Source organism: Canis aureus, chromosome 7 (genome assembly GCF_053574225.1).
Source record: "Canis aureus isolate CA01 chromosome 7, VMU_Caureus_v.1.0, whole genome shotgun sequence".
In the NCBI taxonomy this organism is placed as follows: Eukaryota; Metazoa; Chordata; class Mammalia; order Carnivora; family Canidae; genus Canis; species Canis aureus.
Genome location: NC_135617.1, coordinates 23,786,494 through 23,801,433, shown reverse-complemented (window position 1 = coordinate 23,801,433; position 14,940 = coordinate 23,786,494). Strand labels below are relative to the sequence as shown.

Below are 14,940 nucleotides of genomic sequence, written 5' to 3'. Positions count from 1 at the left end.
GAATTGTAATTTGCCCCTGTGTCCCAGGTAGCCTCAGTCTACCTGTGGCTGAGGAGCACTGTCTGTCTCCTCCTTAACTTGGCCCCATACTACCCCAGAGTCAACCTGCTTCATCATTCGTGGAAGGCACAGTCCTGTCCTCAGGGGATTATGGCCTAGTTGGAAGGAAAAGCCAGGGCCCAGGGTGGCAGAATGTGATGGTTTCTTAAGAGGAAGCTGAGATGCTGTGGGAACAGAGAAGACAAGTCTGGGAATGCTTCTTGGGGAATCTGAAAAGTCATAGTTTAGAGAAGAACATTCCCAGGAAGAAGGCCCATCTAGCAAAGATGTAGAAACTGGGAACCATGAGCCATATTTCAAAAATGGAAGTGGACAAGTGGATCAGGATTGCCCAGTTGGAGGGGCGCCTCGGTGACTCAGTCAGTTAAGCATCCAACTCTTGCTTTTGGCTCAGGTCATGATCTCAGGGTTGTGAGATTGAGCCCTGCATCAGGCTTTGTGCAGAATGTGGAGCCTGCTTAAGGTTCTCTTTCTCCCTTTCCTTCTGCCCCTCCCCACCCCTAAAAAAAAAAGAAGAAGAAGAACTGCCCAGTAGGAATCTTGACCTCTCAGCTGGAGCCTAACTGAATATCCAAGTAATCTGATTTCCAACACTTTACCCAGGTCTGTTCACCGTTGAAAATATCCCACTGATCTTTGCTAAGGCAAAAGTGTAGGGGTGCCAAGGGGGAGAGGGAACAATTGGGGTATCTTCAGGGGTGAGGACTGAGGACAGCTGGAGGGAAGGAAAACCCATCTTAGATGGTGGATCTTATCTTTTCTGGCATTAATCTGCTCATTTATCCTACTTCAATTTATGGGGTGAATAGTGGAGGCGATTCCTATTTTAGAGGTGGGAAAATGGGCTTAGGAGAGTATCATGCACAAAGTCACAGGTGTTATTAGTCAGAGCTGAGATTTGAACTTGGCTCATCAGGCTCTAACACTTCAAGCCTGTCCTTTCTCCACAGAAAAGATTCTCTGCTGACTTTGGATTAGGAAGGTGCCTGTAGTCCAGGGCCATCTTGTTAGTAATTTCTAGTTTATAACGGCCCTCCTAGATGTGACCTGGTTTGAACCACAGCAGCATTTCCTTCTGCCTTCTGATTATTTGTGTTCACTTGGGCAAACCCTTTTGCCTCCTTGAGCCTCAACTTCTAACCAGTTATATCTGGTTACTGATGAGGATGTTCCTCAGGCTGCCCTGCCTGACACCTGGAGTCTCTTTGTCCTTTGTCCTCTTCTCCAGGCTCTCTCCAGTGGCTTCTCTCCATCAAGGTTTATATTTTCCAGTTGCCCAGAAGCACTCGTCTCCCACCATCCTGTCAGCCTTGCTCACAGCACACACATCTGTCTCCTCACAAACATGACAGACTTCCCTGTTTCCTAATGTCTTAGAAACTTAGTGAAGGTCATCATCAGACGTCCTTAGCAAGGACATGTGATGACAGATGGATCCTGGGACCAGGCCCAGTGAGTGGAACCCGCTTATTTTGCTCCATCTGATCAGCTGTGGACCTTTCATTGAAAGAATCAAGGTTAAGCAGTGTGCACTGAGACGATTGCTAGCCAAGGAAGGTCACTCCATCTCCTCTCAGACATTGCCTTTTTATGAAGGCTTTTTATAGCCCACTTTCTTGGGAGTAACTTTTTTCTTAATTAAGAATTCTAATTTTAAAGTGAGCTCTGACCTCTTTCTTTATAGAATCATTCTACTGCTTTGATTGCATTTCATGGGTAGAAATTAAGATCCTTTATTGTCTGCTATCTCTGTTTTCCTCACGGCTGGTTACCCATGGCAAACTGACATTTTATGGAGATCATAAATGAGTTTATCCTGCTAGAATATCAATAAAGCTCCTTGGAAAGTTTTATCGAGGTACTAGAAGGACATAAGAGACTATTAGCTCCCTTCCTTTTTTAAAAGATTTTATTTGTTTGAGAAAGAGAGAGACCGAGGGACTGAGCACAAGCAGGGGGAGGGGTTGAGGGAGAAGCAGGCTCCCTGCTGAGCAGGGATGTGGGGCTTCATTGCAGGATCCCAGATCCATGACCTGAGCCGAAGGCAGATGCATAACCAACGAGCACCCAGGTGCCCTCTTATCCTCTTATTAAGAATGCACAGGGTGTGCTTCAGCATGGGTGGGAGCTGTAGCTAAATGACTTCTGAAGCAGAACGTAGAACATTTCTTTAGAGTGAACTTGAGGGAGAATGCAAAGGGAATATGATGCCTCCTTTAGAATTTGAAGAAGCTGGAATTTGGCAAGGTCAGTTCTCTGGATAGAAGTTGATTTACACTGAAGAGCGTTATTCTGAGTATTACTTCCTGTGTACCTCAGGAACCAGTCATCTCTGCGACCCAACCACAGGGCCAAGAAGCCTCCTCAAGTGCACAGGGAGATGTGCACACAAATGTGTCTGCAAACCCCTGAAAGATCCGGGGTGCCCATCAGTAGAGCATGGGTGAATAATAAATAAATGAACCGGAACTACACGTGACAATATGAAAAAGAAATCTAAAATATATAACATTGGACAAAAATATTGGCAAATGATATTTTAATAGTTTAATACTACTTATGTAAGGTTCTAAACTAAGCAAAAGAGTGTTTAGTTATTATTTATGACAATAAACGCATAGTAAAATACAATAGGTGGCAAAAGAATGAAGAATACCAAATTTAAAAGTGATTACCTCTGGAGCTGGAGGAAAGTGGACTCTGGGAAGTGTTCACAGGGAACATATCTGGTTTCTTAAAGTGATTGCTAGGTATGTACATTGAAAATATTCATATTTTTGAATGGCTGAAATATGTTATAATTTTAAAATTTGGTTTTACAAAGGGAGAACCTATCCAAAACAGTTTGGCCAGTAGTTTCAATTTTTAATAATTACTAATCAGATTTTTCTGGGGGCTGATTAACTTGAGATTTTGCTGTTCTCTCATCTTTTGCCCCATCCAATTCATTGTGGCACTTCATCATCCTTGAGCACCAGGGGGAAAATAAGAGAAGACAAGAAACTCCTCATTTTCCTATTTGTTTGTTGAGTATGGAGTAGAAATTATGCACTGAAGGAAATCTTTACATTTTTAGCATATTCATTTATCACAAGGCTCATAACAGGTTAACTGAGACACACTTGAATTCTGGGTAAATATATAAGGACTTCCTGCTGAACTGAAGGGGAAGGGGCCTGCCACTGTGTAAATATTTTTTTTTTAAGATTTTATTTATTTATTCATGAGAGACACACAGAGGGAGAGGCAGGCTCCATGCAGGGAGCCCGACGTGGGACTCGATCCTGGGACTCCAGGATCATGACCTGAGCTAAAGGCAGACGCACAACCACTGAGCCACCCAGGCGTCCCTACTGTGTAAATCTTGCTCCAGGTCCCCACTCTGCTCCAGGGCAGTGTTTCTTAGGGTTTTTTTTTTTTTTTTAAAGATTTATTTATTTATTTTAGAAAGAGTGTGTGCAAGCAGTGGGAGAGGCAGAGGGAGAGAATCCAAGTAGACTCTACACTGAGCACAGAGCCTGACACAGGGCCTGGTTCCATGACCCTAAGATCATAAACTGAGTTGGCACCAAGAGTTGGGCGCTTAACTGATAGAGTCACCCAGGTGCCCTCAGGGCAGTGTTTTGATGTCCTATTCTGATATCAGTGTTTGTTTTGCCTTAACAGCATGGCCGGACCCCCCTTCATCTTGCTGCCAATAAGGGCCATCTTTCTGTGGTCCAGATCTTGCTGAAGGCTGGCTGTGACCTCGATGTCCAGGATGATGTGAGTAGAAGCCACATTCTATTGGGATGAGCTATTAGGAGATCTTGTCTGCCTAGAAATCCACAGTACAGTGTGTAACCAGCTATAAGGTGGAAGAGTAGAAGTTGCATTTCTACCATTTTTTAGCTTTGTCTTTGTCCCCATGGCGGGAAGAACTTCCTCTTAAAGACCTGCCCTGGGATCCATTCTCAGTAACAAGCTAGAGTTTGCAAGGGTGCGGTAGTTTTCGCTTCATGGTTCATGTCCTATCTAGTATCATCCAAGTGTAGAGCCTCAAAGGGCATTTTGCCTATGTCCTGTCTTGGTGTGAAGGAGCACACTACACACAGACACACGCATATACACACGTACACACACTAGAGTGAATGTGGGCAAGGCCTGTTGGAAATGTGTAATTGACTAGGCTTACTACTAGAAAAAGTAGGGCTTAAAAACTTAATTTCTTCCTTTTCTCACCTTGATTTCTCTTAGTGTACATTTAGTTAAAGAGGATCTGTTCAAAGTAAAAAAATAACTGATACCATGGAATCCAAGAAAAAGGAAGCCTGCTGAAAGAGTTCCCTCTGGGGCAATGCCTTTATTAGGACTTATCTCTGAGTCTTTTCATTCAGATTATCTAGAGAAAGACTCTGATTGGCTCCTTTGGAGTCAGATATCTATTCCTGAGTCAATCATCAGTGGCTGGGGTGACGTCACATAGTGCACAGGCTTGCCTTGGTCTTTGGGGATATAGATTCTCTAAAAGGAAGATAGAGATAAGATCATATAAATTGTCCTCCAATGAGCTATTACCGAAGTCCTATGATAATGTGATTGGAAATTATTTTCAGAAATTCTATTTTTTTTAAGGTTTTATTTATTTATTCATGAGAGACAGAGAGAGAGAGAGGCAGAGACACAGGCAGAGGGAGAAGCAGGCTCCATGTAGGGAGCCTGATGTGGGACTCGATCCCAGGTCTCCAGGATGACACTCTGGGCCAAAGGCAGGCGCCCAACTGCTGAGCCACCCAGGCGTCCCTATTTTCAGAAATTCTAATTTCAACTTTAATTTGTGTGGTAGGACCCTAACAAATAAATTTTGTGAGGAATACAAAATCTTAAAGAATTTGCATTTATCATAATCTCTTCCTGATTTACCTTTAATAACTGTGGTTACAGAGTGTTAATCAAATTTCAGACCCTCAAGTATGCTATCATATAGGTTACCATAATGCTTCTAATTTTGTGTAATTATCTGTGCAATGTTCTGAAACTTGGCAGACACACAAGATGGACAGTATTCGTAAAGAAATAACTAAATGTCTTTGTTTTACGTACAGGCAGAAGGCTGTCCAGTATCATTCTTAAATCTCTGGTTATATTTGGAAGTTGTTGGGTCATCGAAACTGTTACTTTCAAAAGATGCTGATTTAGCTTTCAGCTGTTGATTTCTACTCTGGATCATAATACTTTTTTTCTCCACACTGTAACCATCATAACATTCCTGATTATATATCATCTCCTTAGATGACAGGAATGAAAATACAAGGCGAGAGAAAAGATTTTGACCACAGAAAAGGCAGGGCATTGGGTGCTGGTGCAGACATGTTGGTCTTCTCTTTGCATAATTAAAGTCCTCACTGGCCATGCCAGCAAGGCTCCCATACCAGGCGTGCTAACTCATCTCAACCTAAGTCCTGCATCAAGCTTAGGCTCCGAGAATCACTGTGTTCTCATGTAGCAAAAGCCACGCTAATTTCCTTACAAGTTTATATCAGGCAAGGGTGTTTATATTAGGTAAGGTAGGAAGTAAAATAGGAGTTTTCACAAGGTAGCCAAAGGGAGACATGTCAGCAGAAGGAAGTTCAGCACTACTTTTAGACAGAAACTCCTTCATTTCATTTATTGGAATAATGTATTTTCTTGCCTCTTTTCCTTGCCCCAATCAGACAATATATACATTGCTTCTCCTTGATAACTTAAATCAAGACAAAACAAAAACAGAGCAACCAAACCGTGTAAAATTGGTTGGGAAAGGAGAAAGTAGCATTGATCATCACTAGTTCTGAAGTAATGCGTTCACCAGAATACTCTTCATGTCTGTTTTCTACATTTTCTGTGCCTGTTGATGATCAGTTTTGAAATTTATGCACGAATTCGAAGAAGAAAACTATAGGTGTTTTTTTTTAAAGAAGCTGGGACATTAATTATTGGAAAAAATCAGTTCAGAAGTTACCTGTCTTGGATGATAGGTAGAAATAGAGAATGTTAATGTTGTGAAGAATTTACTCCTAACTTCATATTCTGCAGATATATTCCCTATGTCATGGTAAGGACTGAGAATTAGTTGAAGAATGACCTCCAGTGGCCTGGAATGGGATTATTATGAATTTCAACCTGTGGAAACCAGTTCTTTAGAATATGCAACTCCAGGAGAAAATCCCCTCTTGCTTCCTGCCAATCCTGTCAACTCGCATTGGAGCTCTAATGCCATCTCTGATTGGTCAATGAGCAACTACACGGCCCCCACCTCAGAAATAGTCCAGGACCCCGTGGCCATGATCAAAGCCACGAAGGAAGAAAAAAATAAGAAAACCCAGAGAAGAAAGGCTAGGAAGAACCCTAGAAGATCAGAGAGAGAAAAAGAGGTCAGCAGCTTGCTTTTGCACACCTGTGCTGTTCTGGGCTTCCTTGCAACATGTCTGTCGGTGCCACCTGGGAAGGATTCCTCCTGAAGAGGGACGTGTTCCACCTCTGTGTGCCTTCAGCTTCTTCCCAGAGCTTAGCTTTGGAATCTCCGTGCACTGTGTGCTCACTCTTTTACACCACGTAGGAGAGAGAATTAAAAGTATTTCACAACAAAGATTTAGACCTCAGAGGTTGCAAACTCCTTAAATCCCGTAAGTGAGAAACACTGAAGCCAGAAAAACTGAGAGCTGGCAGTTTACGCACTTTGCAAACAGGTCAGCATGTCCCAAATCAAAGTGCCAAACTGCAGGGTTGCTGCTGGCTCTCCAGGTTCCCAGCTGCAGTGTTTTTCCTTCTGCTTCTTTGTAGTTAATCATTCAACAAATACTTCTTGGGCACCTGTAGTGGCCATGGCACTGTGCTAAAGCACTTAGCTAGATGATGCCATAAAGAGGCAGCTGATCTTTTTTAAGGCCTGCACTGAGGTTAATTGACTTCATGGGGTGGATACAGCTTGGAGTAAGTGCAAAGAGCCTTGACAATTTGAATTCTGGCCTAACCGTGCTACGCCGAATTAACTGGATATCCTCGGCGAGGCACTGAATAGCACTGAGCTTTAGTAATTTGTTTGTTATCAGTAAAATGAGAGAATTAGATGCCATTTAGAGTAGAGGGTCAATAAACATGTATTGAACAAACAACTATCGAATGCTGTTAAGAGTGTCATACCTTTTCCAGCATTTTTTTTCAAATTTCCAGAATTTCATGGTGTACTTAGATAATACAGAAATAAGGATTATGTCAAAGTTGCTGCCTGGGTCTGTTAATAAGTATGTATTGAGGACACATTTTGTTGTTTTTTGTGTCCTATTTCAAAGACGAAATGTTTCCACAGTAAATTTTATAGGAGAAAAGTAACTGGCCCTATTTCAATCGAGGGTCTCAGGTGCTCGATGGGGTTGGGTTTGGGGAAGAGGAGCCCTGAGATAGATAGCCCAGGGTGGCCTATTGCTTATATGTTTCATGTCTCTCTGAGTGGCCTTCCACTCTCATCTTGGTAACTTTGTGGTGGCTGGTATTTATAAGCCAGAGAAAGTGTCTCATGCAGTCCTCTAGAACTGCCCCATCCAGTGTTTGCAAGGCCAATGGCACAGCTCAAGGACAGCCTCCTACAGTGAGGAAAAGCTGATGTTGGCCTTCTTGGCAGTGTTTATCTGACTGATGGGGTCAGGACCCAGGCTCAGAGTGAGTTCTCAGAGGGGAGTAGAGCTGGAGGGGAAGCGGTGGCCTAGAGACAGGCAGTGTCCTCTAAGTCTCTGCAGGAGACATCTGCTCCAGTGGCTTAGGACAATCTATGTTCTCACTGCACCTCACTCAATTAATTAGATCTCTTTGAATCTTGATAATCCGTCTGGAAATTTACTTTTAAAGGATAAACCAAAAGTTAGAGTTAGCTTCTTTCATCGAGCTAGAGTTTCACAAAGGAAAGTCCCCTCCAGGGAAGCAAAAGATTCATGCTGAGAGCAAGTAATAAATAATAGTGATATTCTAGCTCTGAAGCTGCTTGAACTTGTGATTTAGGGGCAGCTTGTGAAACACAAGAAAACACTTGATCTGCAGCAAGGTTTAGGCTAGACTGCAGCCTCACCAGCTGAGGCCCCTCATGCAATGACTTGGACAGAAAAGTGGCTGACGTGATCCCTGAGTGCCAGGCTTTGTGCACAACACAGATCAAATGGTTAAGTTCTGTTATGTGAAAAGGCAGTTCTCATCAGTCCAAGGAGTGATGGTTCCAGTGCTGGCAGTCTGTGGGAATATTAAAAGGTCCTGGGAGGGGTGCCTGGGTGGCTCAGTGGTCAAGCACCCTGCCTTTGGCTCAGATCATGATCCCAGGGTCCTGGAATAGAGTCCTGCATTTGGGCTTCCCACAGGGAGCCTCCTTCTCCCTCTGCCTGTGTCTCTGCCTCTCTCTGTGTTTCTCACGAATAAACAAATAAAATCTTTAAAAAAAAAAAAAAGCCATGTTTATCCCAAAAGAATAAGCTGCAGTCTCCCCTTCTTGCAGAGAACAAAACACCATCTATCTTATCAGGTCATCAACTGTACTTGAGGCCCATTTTGGGAAAACCTGTCACCATTCTGATGGGGAAATGGCAGTCTTGGAAATTCATACAGAAAATTTTTAAAAGTTAAGATTTGGGCAGTTTCTCATAGGATGACTTGTTTGTACATAGTGTATGTCATCTGGAAATACTTCCTAGCATGTTTCAGAAGAATGTGTAATGGTTTGATGCACCTCCTGCACCCGCTGATCCAGTGGCCACATTCTTCTTGTGACTGCAAGGCATGCAGAAAGGGTTGTCTTTGAGTAAGGGGTCTGGGATGGTGGACAAGAAGGTAACCAAGTCTTAATCTAATTTATAATGGAGATAATGCTTTAGAATGCCAAGAGGGAGGGTTCATGATAGAAATGCTGGGGGCAGTGGATAAATCATAATAATAGAGCTAGAGGGATCCCTGGGTGGCGCAGCGGTTTGACGCCTGCCTTTGGCCCAGGGCGCGATCCTGGAGACCCGGGATCGAGTCCCACGTCGGGCTCCCGGTGCATGGAGCCTGCTTCTCCCTCTGCCTGTGTCTCTGCCTCTCTCTCTCTCACTGTGTGCCTATCATAAAAAAAAAAAAAAAAATTAATAATAATAATAATAATAATAATAATAATAGAGCTAGATGTCCTGACCCATCACGCTGCAGAAATCCCTTAATTCTACACATGAATAGTGAGAAGAGATTCTGAGCCATGGACAATCCTATTATTGGTATATTGTTACAGCTTAGACTTTTAATAAATAGCAGTTTTCCCTGTTGCTAAAATTGTACATCTTAAATATAAAAAATAGGAAGATATTTAAAAGTATAAGGAAAAAAATAAAAATTACTTCCCCTCATGGATTTTTATTTTTTTATTTTTTAAGATTTTATTTATTTATTCATGAAAGGCACACAGAGAGAGGGAGAGACACAGGCAGGGGGAGAGGCAGGCTCCATGCAGGGATCACACCCCGGGCTGAAGGGGGCGCTAAACCGCTGAGCCACCAGGGCTGCCCCCCCTTATGGATTTTTAAAGGGAGTTTTTTTTTTTAATTTTAAGGAAGTGAATTTGAGTTTTAAATCGCCTTATATGCTCTTTTTATTATGATAAAATGCACATAAGATTTACCATTTTCAACTGTACAGTTAAGGGGCATTAAGTATATTCACATTGTTGTACAACCATCACGACCATCCATCTCCAGGATTTTTTTTTATTAAGTGATTTTAATATGCATAGTTGTTTTTTCTAAATTTTAGAGTGTTTAATAAGTAGAATCAGATTTCATTAAGGTTATTTATAGGTAGCAGTGCATCCCTCTTCAAAAAAATCTCCATATTTTCTGTCTTATAATTGTCTCTCTTTCCTCTCTTGGGCTAAGGATGAGGGATGCCCCAGAGTATGTCCTTTGCTCCTCTGGTGCTCCACCAGAACATTTTATTTATGCAGAACTCTTACCAACCAAATCATAGAACCCAAGAAGGGAAGGGACAGACCTTGGGGACCATCCATCCCTCCTTTTATAGGTGAAGTACCAGAGGCCCAACAAGGTGACAGCTGTCTCCCAAGGCTGTGCAAGACTCACATCTGGCCCCCTTGCCCTGCACCCCTCCCTTTCCTACCAGAAGTTTTCCACACTGTTCACCCATCTCTCTATTCCAGTTTGGACCCCAGGCTGACTTGATTTGTCTCGACTTGACTTCCGGAGTACGTGTCAGAGATGAGCTATGCTCTTAGAGACTTCAGAACCTCTCTTATCTTGATCATCTTACTTTCTCTCAAATGCAATTAGGGGAAAGAGTCAAGTTCCCTTTGATGCCCTGATGGAGAAAGAGGAGGTCAGCAATCCCCAGCATCTGACCACAGGGAAAGGGGTCAAATGGCAGCATAAATCAGTGAGGATGCTGTCATGAAATATCAGAAGAGGCTTCATAGACATACACAGTGGTAGCTTATAGTCCCTGGAGTCCTCAGATGACATAGCATAAACCTCGATGTTACCCTCAGCCTGTACAGATCAGTCCACAAATATGCACCCATCATCAAATCATGAGTGTTGCTAGCTGACATAGCTGGATACGGATTCCTCTGAAAGAAAGCAGACAACGGGAGGACTCAGTAGGGAGTAAAGATTGCTGGCTTGATCGCATAGCACACACAGTCTAGCTCTCAGACTTTTCACAGATGTGACAGTCATAATCCCCCCAAACACTGCCATTCCTTGGGGCGGCGGGGGAGTGCCTGACCCTTATTTCGAGGTCAACACTGAAGCTGTTCTATGGTTGGTTCAAGGTTCCCACTGAGTTTGTGAACAAAAAAGCTCTGCCTGGCATGGTGGCCAGTCTGCTCCAGTTGAGGAGAGGAGATGTCCTTGTGTCAGAGTAGGGGAGTTTGAGTATTGCAGGGTGGGGTCGGGAGAGCTGACTGCTGTTCCTGCATCCACATCACTCTGCAGGGGGATCAGACCGCCTTGCACCGGGCCACAGTGGTGGGGAACACGGAAGTCATCGCAGCGCTCATCCAGGAGGGCTGTGCTCTGGACCGCCAAGACAAGGTGACATGGGGCGTGTTGGCCTGAGGACCCTGCTTTGGGAACTTGTGACTGTTCAAGGTGTTATCAATCCCGAGTCCTGTCACTCATGATTTAACATGATAAAATCAGCCCAAACTTTCTTTTAAAAGACTAATATTCCAACAAATTTTTTTTTTTTAAATCCTTCCTCCCATTCTGTGGCTGCAATGTGCGACCACATAAATATAAATGATAAAGAAGAAAAGTCTTTTAATAATGATCTGTGGAGGCCTCGATGGGGGAAGGGATGTGCCCTGGATTATTTCTAATTTTTCTTTAAAAGAAAGTGACCAATTTATTTGAAATAGATTGGAAGGAAAAAATAAGCAAAACTAGTTCTTTAAGAAATCCTAATGATATATTAATCATTGCTTTTCATTCATTAAACAGTCTTAAAACAGGGGACTTCATAATTAAGCGCAGCTCAGCCGGTGTTTACTTTTTAGACAACTTTTTATTAAAGTGTGATATATATATACACAGAAAAATGTTCAAATCATAAGCGTGCCGTTCAGTGAGTTTCCACTAAGTGGGCACATCCGTATGAGGGCCCCCGTCCCCCCGTCAAGACGCAGAGCAGCAGCAACACGCCAGAAGTGCCCTCACCAGCGCCCCCAGTCACTTTTTCCTTTGCCTCCTGCCCTGTGCCGTAGGGCCCACGGGCCAGTGCATGCGTCGCCACTACCATTCCCAGCACCATCCCACTCCCTGGCCTTTGGGACACTACCTTGCCTTCCCCTTGTGGGTGTCAGTGCTAGTGAGCCAGTCTCATGGAGTGGACACTCTGCGCCCTGACCTGGAACAGCACAGGTGGTCTCTGTGCCTCTCCTCTCCCCCCCCGTAACCCGCACCCCACTCGCTTCACTGCAATTAATATTTCTTTTATAGGAAGGTAAACAAGTGCCAGCTGTGTGTGTCCATTGGTTAGTTTTTATTTAAAAGCCACATATCAGGGGCACTCGTTTATCTTATTTACAAGTCATTGTTTTCTCAGTGTCTGCTAATTTGTTTCGGTCCCTGAGACTTTGGCCTGAACTGGATGAGATTAAATTCTGGGGGGAGAAGATGAGAGGAGGAATCTGTCTATCCAGCCCTTGGGCCTGGCAGTTTATGAAGCCGGACTCTTCATTTGCCTGATTTTTGCAGAGTTCTCTCTGGGGCCAGGAGCAGAGCAGACCCCAAAGGCTGATGGAGGTGGGAAGGAATGAACATCATGTCCTCTTGTGGTTAAACATGACCTGTGGATGAGCCTTTCTCAGCTGGGGTTCCTTGAGAGATTTAAGCCCTAATGCCTTAAAGCATCTATTATACATCATAAATCTAAAATGGTATTTGCTGGAGTGCCTGGGGGACTCAGTCATTCAAGCATCCGACGTGATCTCAGCTCAGGTCATGATCTCAGGGCCATGGGATTGAGCCCCACATTAGGCTCCATGCTGGGGGTGGAGCCTGCTTAAGATTCTCTCTCTCGTCCTCTGCCCCTCCCCCACAAAAAATAAAAATTAAGAAATTAAATGGTACTTATTATGTACTGTTTCTGGGAGAAGGGAGAAACTGGCCACTGAAATCATTTTCTGGGCTCTGTGGTTCCAATGAAAAGCCCCATTTGAGAAAGGACCCGTGGTGTGCCCTCGAAGTACACTGATGTGTCAATACTAAGGAGATGAATTAGGTCTTCGGCAATGTGCTTTCTGTTTCTGTATGTGTTTCTCAGGACGGGAACACGGCTCTACACGAAGCGTCCTGGCACGGTTTTAGCCAGTCAGCCAAACTGCTCGTTAAAGCAGGAGCCAACGTGCTTGCCAAGAACAAGGTGAGGCCCAGCAGGTGCTAGAACCCTTCGTCCACAGGTGAGGATGGCTGTGGGCTTTTGTCCCTGTGGGGGCCTCCTCTCTGAGCAGAGTGAGAGCTCAGGGGAGCACGTGGAACCCAGCCGGGGAAATGAAAGCTTGGAACTCGTTAGTGAACCTATAATCTCCGTGATGAGCCAGAGAACCCACTAGAGTCGCTTTGACTTCTTTGAATTCTCCGGGCTCTCACTGCTTTCCCATTGGTTTATTAGGGTGTGGTTAGGCAAGCAGCCCTGTCCTCATGGAGACAGGGAGAGGCCAGGAGCACCTCTTCTCCCTCCTTTTCCTGTCTCACCTGCAGTGACACATCATGTCTTCTTCCCCTCCTTCTGTGCTCATTATTAATGAGTGCATCTCTGGATTGCTTCAGAAGCCTCACAGCAGATCGGCCCACTTGCCTAGTCCCTTCTTCATCCTGCTCCTCCTCTGCCCAGGAATCTTCCAGTAAAGCTCTGCAGCCTGATGCTGTCTCGGACCTCCCTGCAGTGGCCTCAGTCTATGTCTGCAGCCTCCTTCCCTGTGCCTTTCCCAGCATGTGGCTCCTCTGCTCACAGTGGGCTCACTGTCCCTCCTGTTGCCTGCTCCCTTTGAGGAAGCCTGCCCCTCATCTCCGCCTACAGACCTCCAACCCAGACTCCCAGGGCAGTGGCCTCTCCCTCTCCAAAGGCCCATCAGGCTACTTCCTGCACAGCTCCTCCGACACTACACACAGCTTTGTGCTGTCATTTATAGGTTAAATGTTTCTCATGGTTCCCTCATGGGACAAAAGCTTGAAGAAAAGAAGCAAGCCATGCATCATAATATCTCCAGTAATGCCTGAGTCACTGCCTGGCAGACTGGTGGCTGCTTCCTTTCTTCCAAGTGGTACATTGTCTGGAACATGGGTTGTAGGTGGATCCGCATTGTATATTTAGATCCTGGAACTCTGAGAAGTGGGTGGTTCCCAGTTAATGGATAGGGAAGCCTACGTGGGAGCCAGTAGTCTCAACTATGACATGTGACTTGTTTGTGACACAGTTAGGGCCATAAACTAGCCTGAGTCTATCTTCTCCACCACTCTGCCTCCCATCCTATATGGATCCCAAAGGTATTGTGGAAAGCCACAAGATCTCTCTGGATAAAATAGTAGCAACTGTCAGAAGCAAAAGTAGGTGTTACCCTAGAAAAAGACTTCTATATTTTGCAGCAGCCACAGCCTCTGGGGAAGCCTCTAAAAAGGTTGTCCCCTCTCCCCTCACTTTTATTGAGGTACAACTGACAAGTAAAATTGTAAGGTATTTAAAATGTACAAAGTGATGACTTGATAGATGTATACATTGTGAAAGGATTGCCCCCCACCTGGTTAATTAACACATCCAACACCTCACATGTTTACACTTCCCCAAAAATATTTGATGTGAACATTTCAGTTCTATTATTAATGCAGTTTATCAACTATAGTCACCATGATCTATGTTAGACTTACTCATAACTGAAACGTTGTACCCTTTTAGCAACCTCTCCCTACCTTCCCCACCCTCCACATATAAGTGATACCATACAGGATTTACTTCTCTGGCTTATTTCATTTAGCATATTGTGCTCCAGGTTCATACATGTCACAAACGATACAATTTCCTTCTATTTTTAAGGTTGAATGATATTCCATTGCATGAGAACATTCTGTCGTATAAGAACTTACTCAGTGAGTGTATCAGCCTCTGTCTGGGAAATAAGTACTCATTCCTCAGGATGGAAAAAATGCCTGCTATGTATATCTATGTAGGTCACATTTTCTAAATGTCAGCTTCTAAGGTAAAATCCATATACAATAAAGTTCAGCCTTCTTAGGTATATTGTCATAGGAGTTTTGACAAATGTGTACAGTTGTGTAACCACCTCCTCAATCAAGATATAGAATGTTTCCATTACCCCCAAAGACTTCCCTTGTGTGGCTT

At 44.0% G+C, this 14,940-nt stretch overlaps 1 protein-coding gene across 14 annotated transcripts in view; it reads left to right on the top strand.

Moving 5' to 3' along the window:
* The window catches only part of ANKRD6 (ankyrin repeat domain 6), a 197,340-nt gene that overhangs the window by 151,668 nt on the left and 30,732 nt on the right, over positions 1-14,940 (top strand). For 8 of the 14 annotated variants that reach the window (XM_077903073.1, XM_077903081.1, XM_077903072.1 and 5 more), the window contains 3 exons: positions 3,727-3,825; positions 11,037-11,135; positions 12,868-12,966. In XM_077903073.1, coding sequence (XP_077759199.1) covers positions 3,727-3,825; positions 11,037-11,135; positions 12,868-12,966 — 297 coding nt within the window. Of the gene's footprint in view, positions 1-3,726; positions 3,826-6,114; positions 6,453-11,036; positions 11,136-12,867; positions 12,967-14,940 lie in introns of those variants that run through there. The other 6 variants (XM_077903085.1, XM_077903083.1, XM_077903082.1 and 3 more) reach the window with 1 other exon arrangement.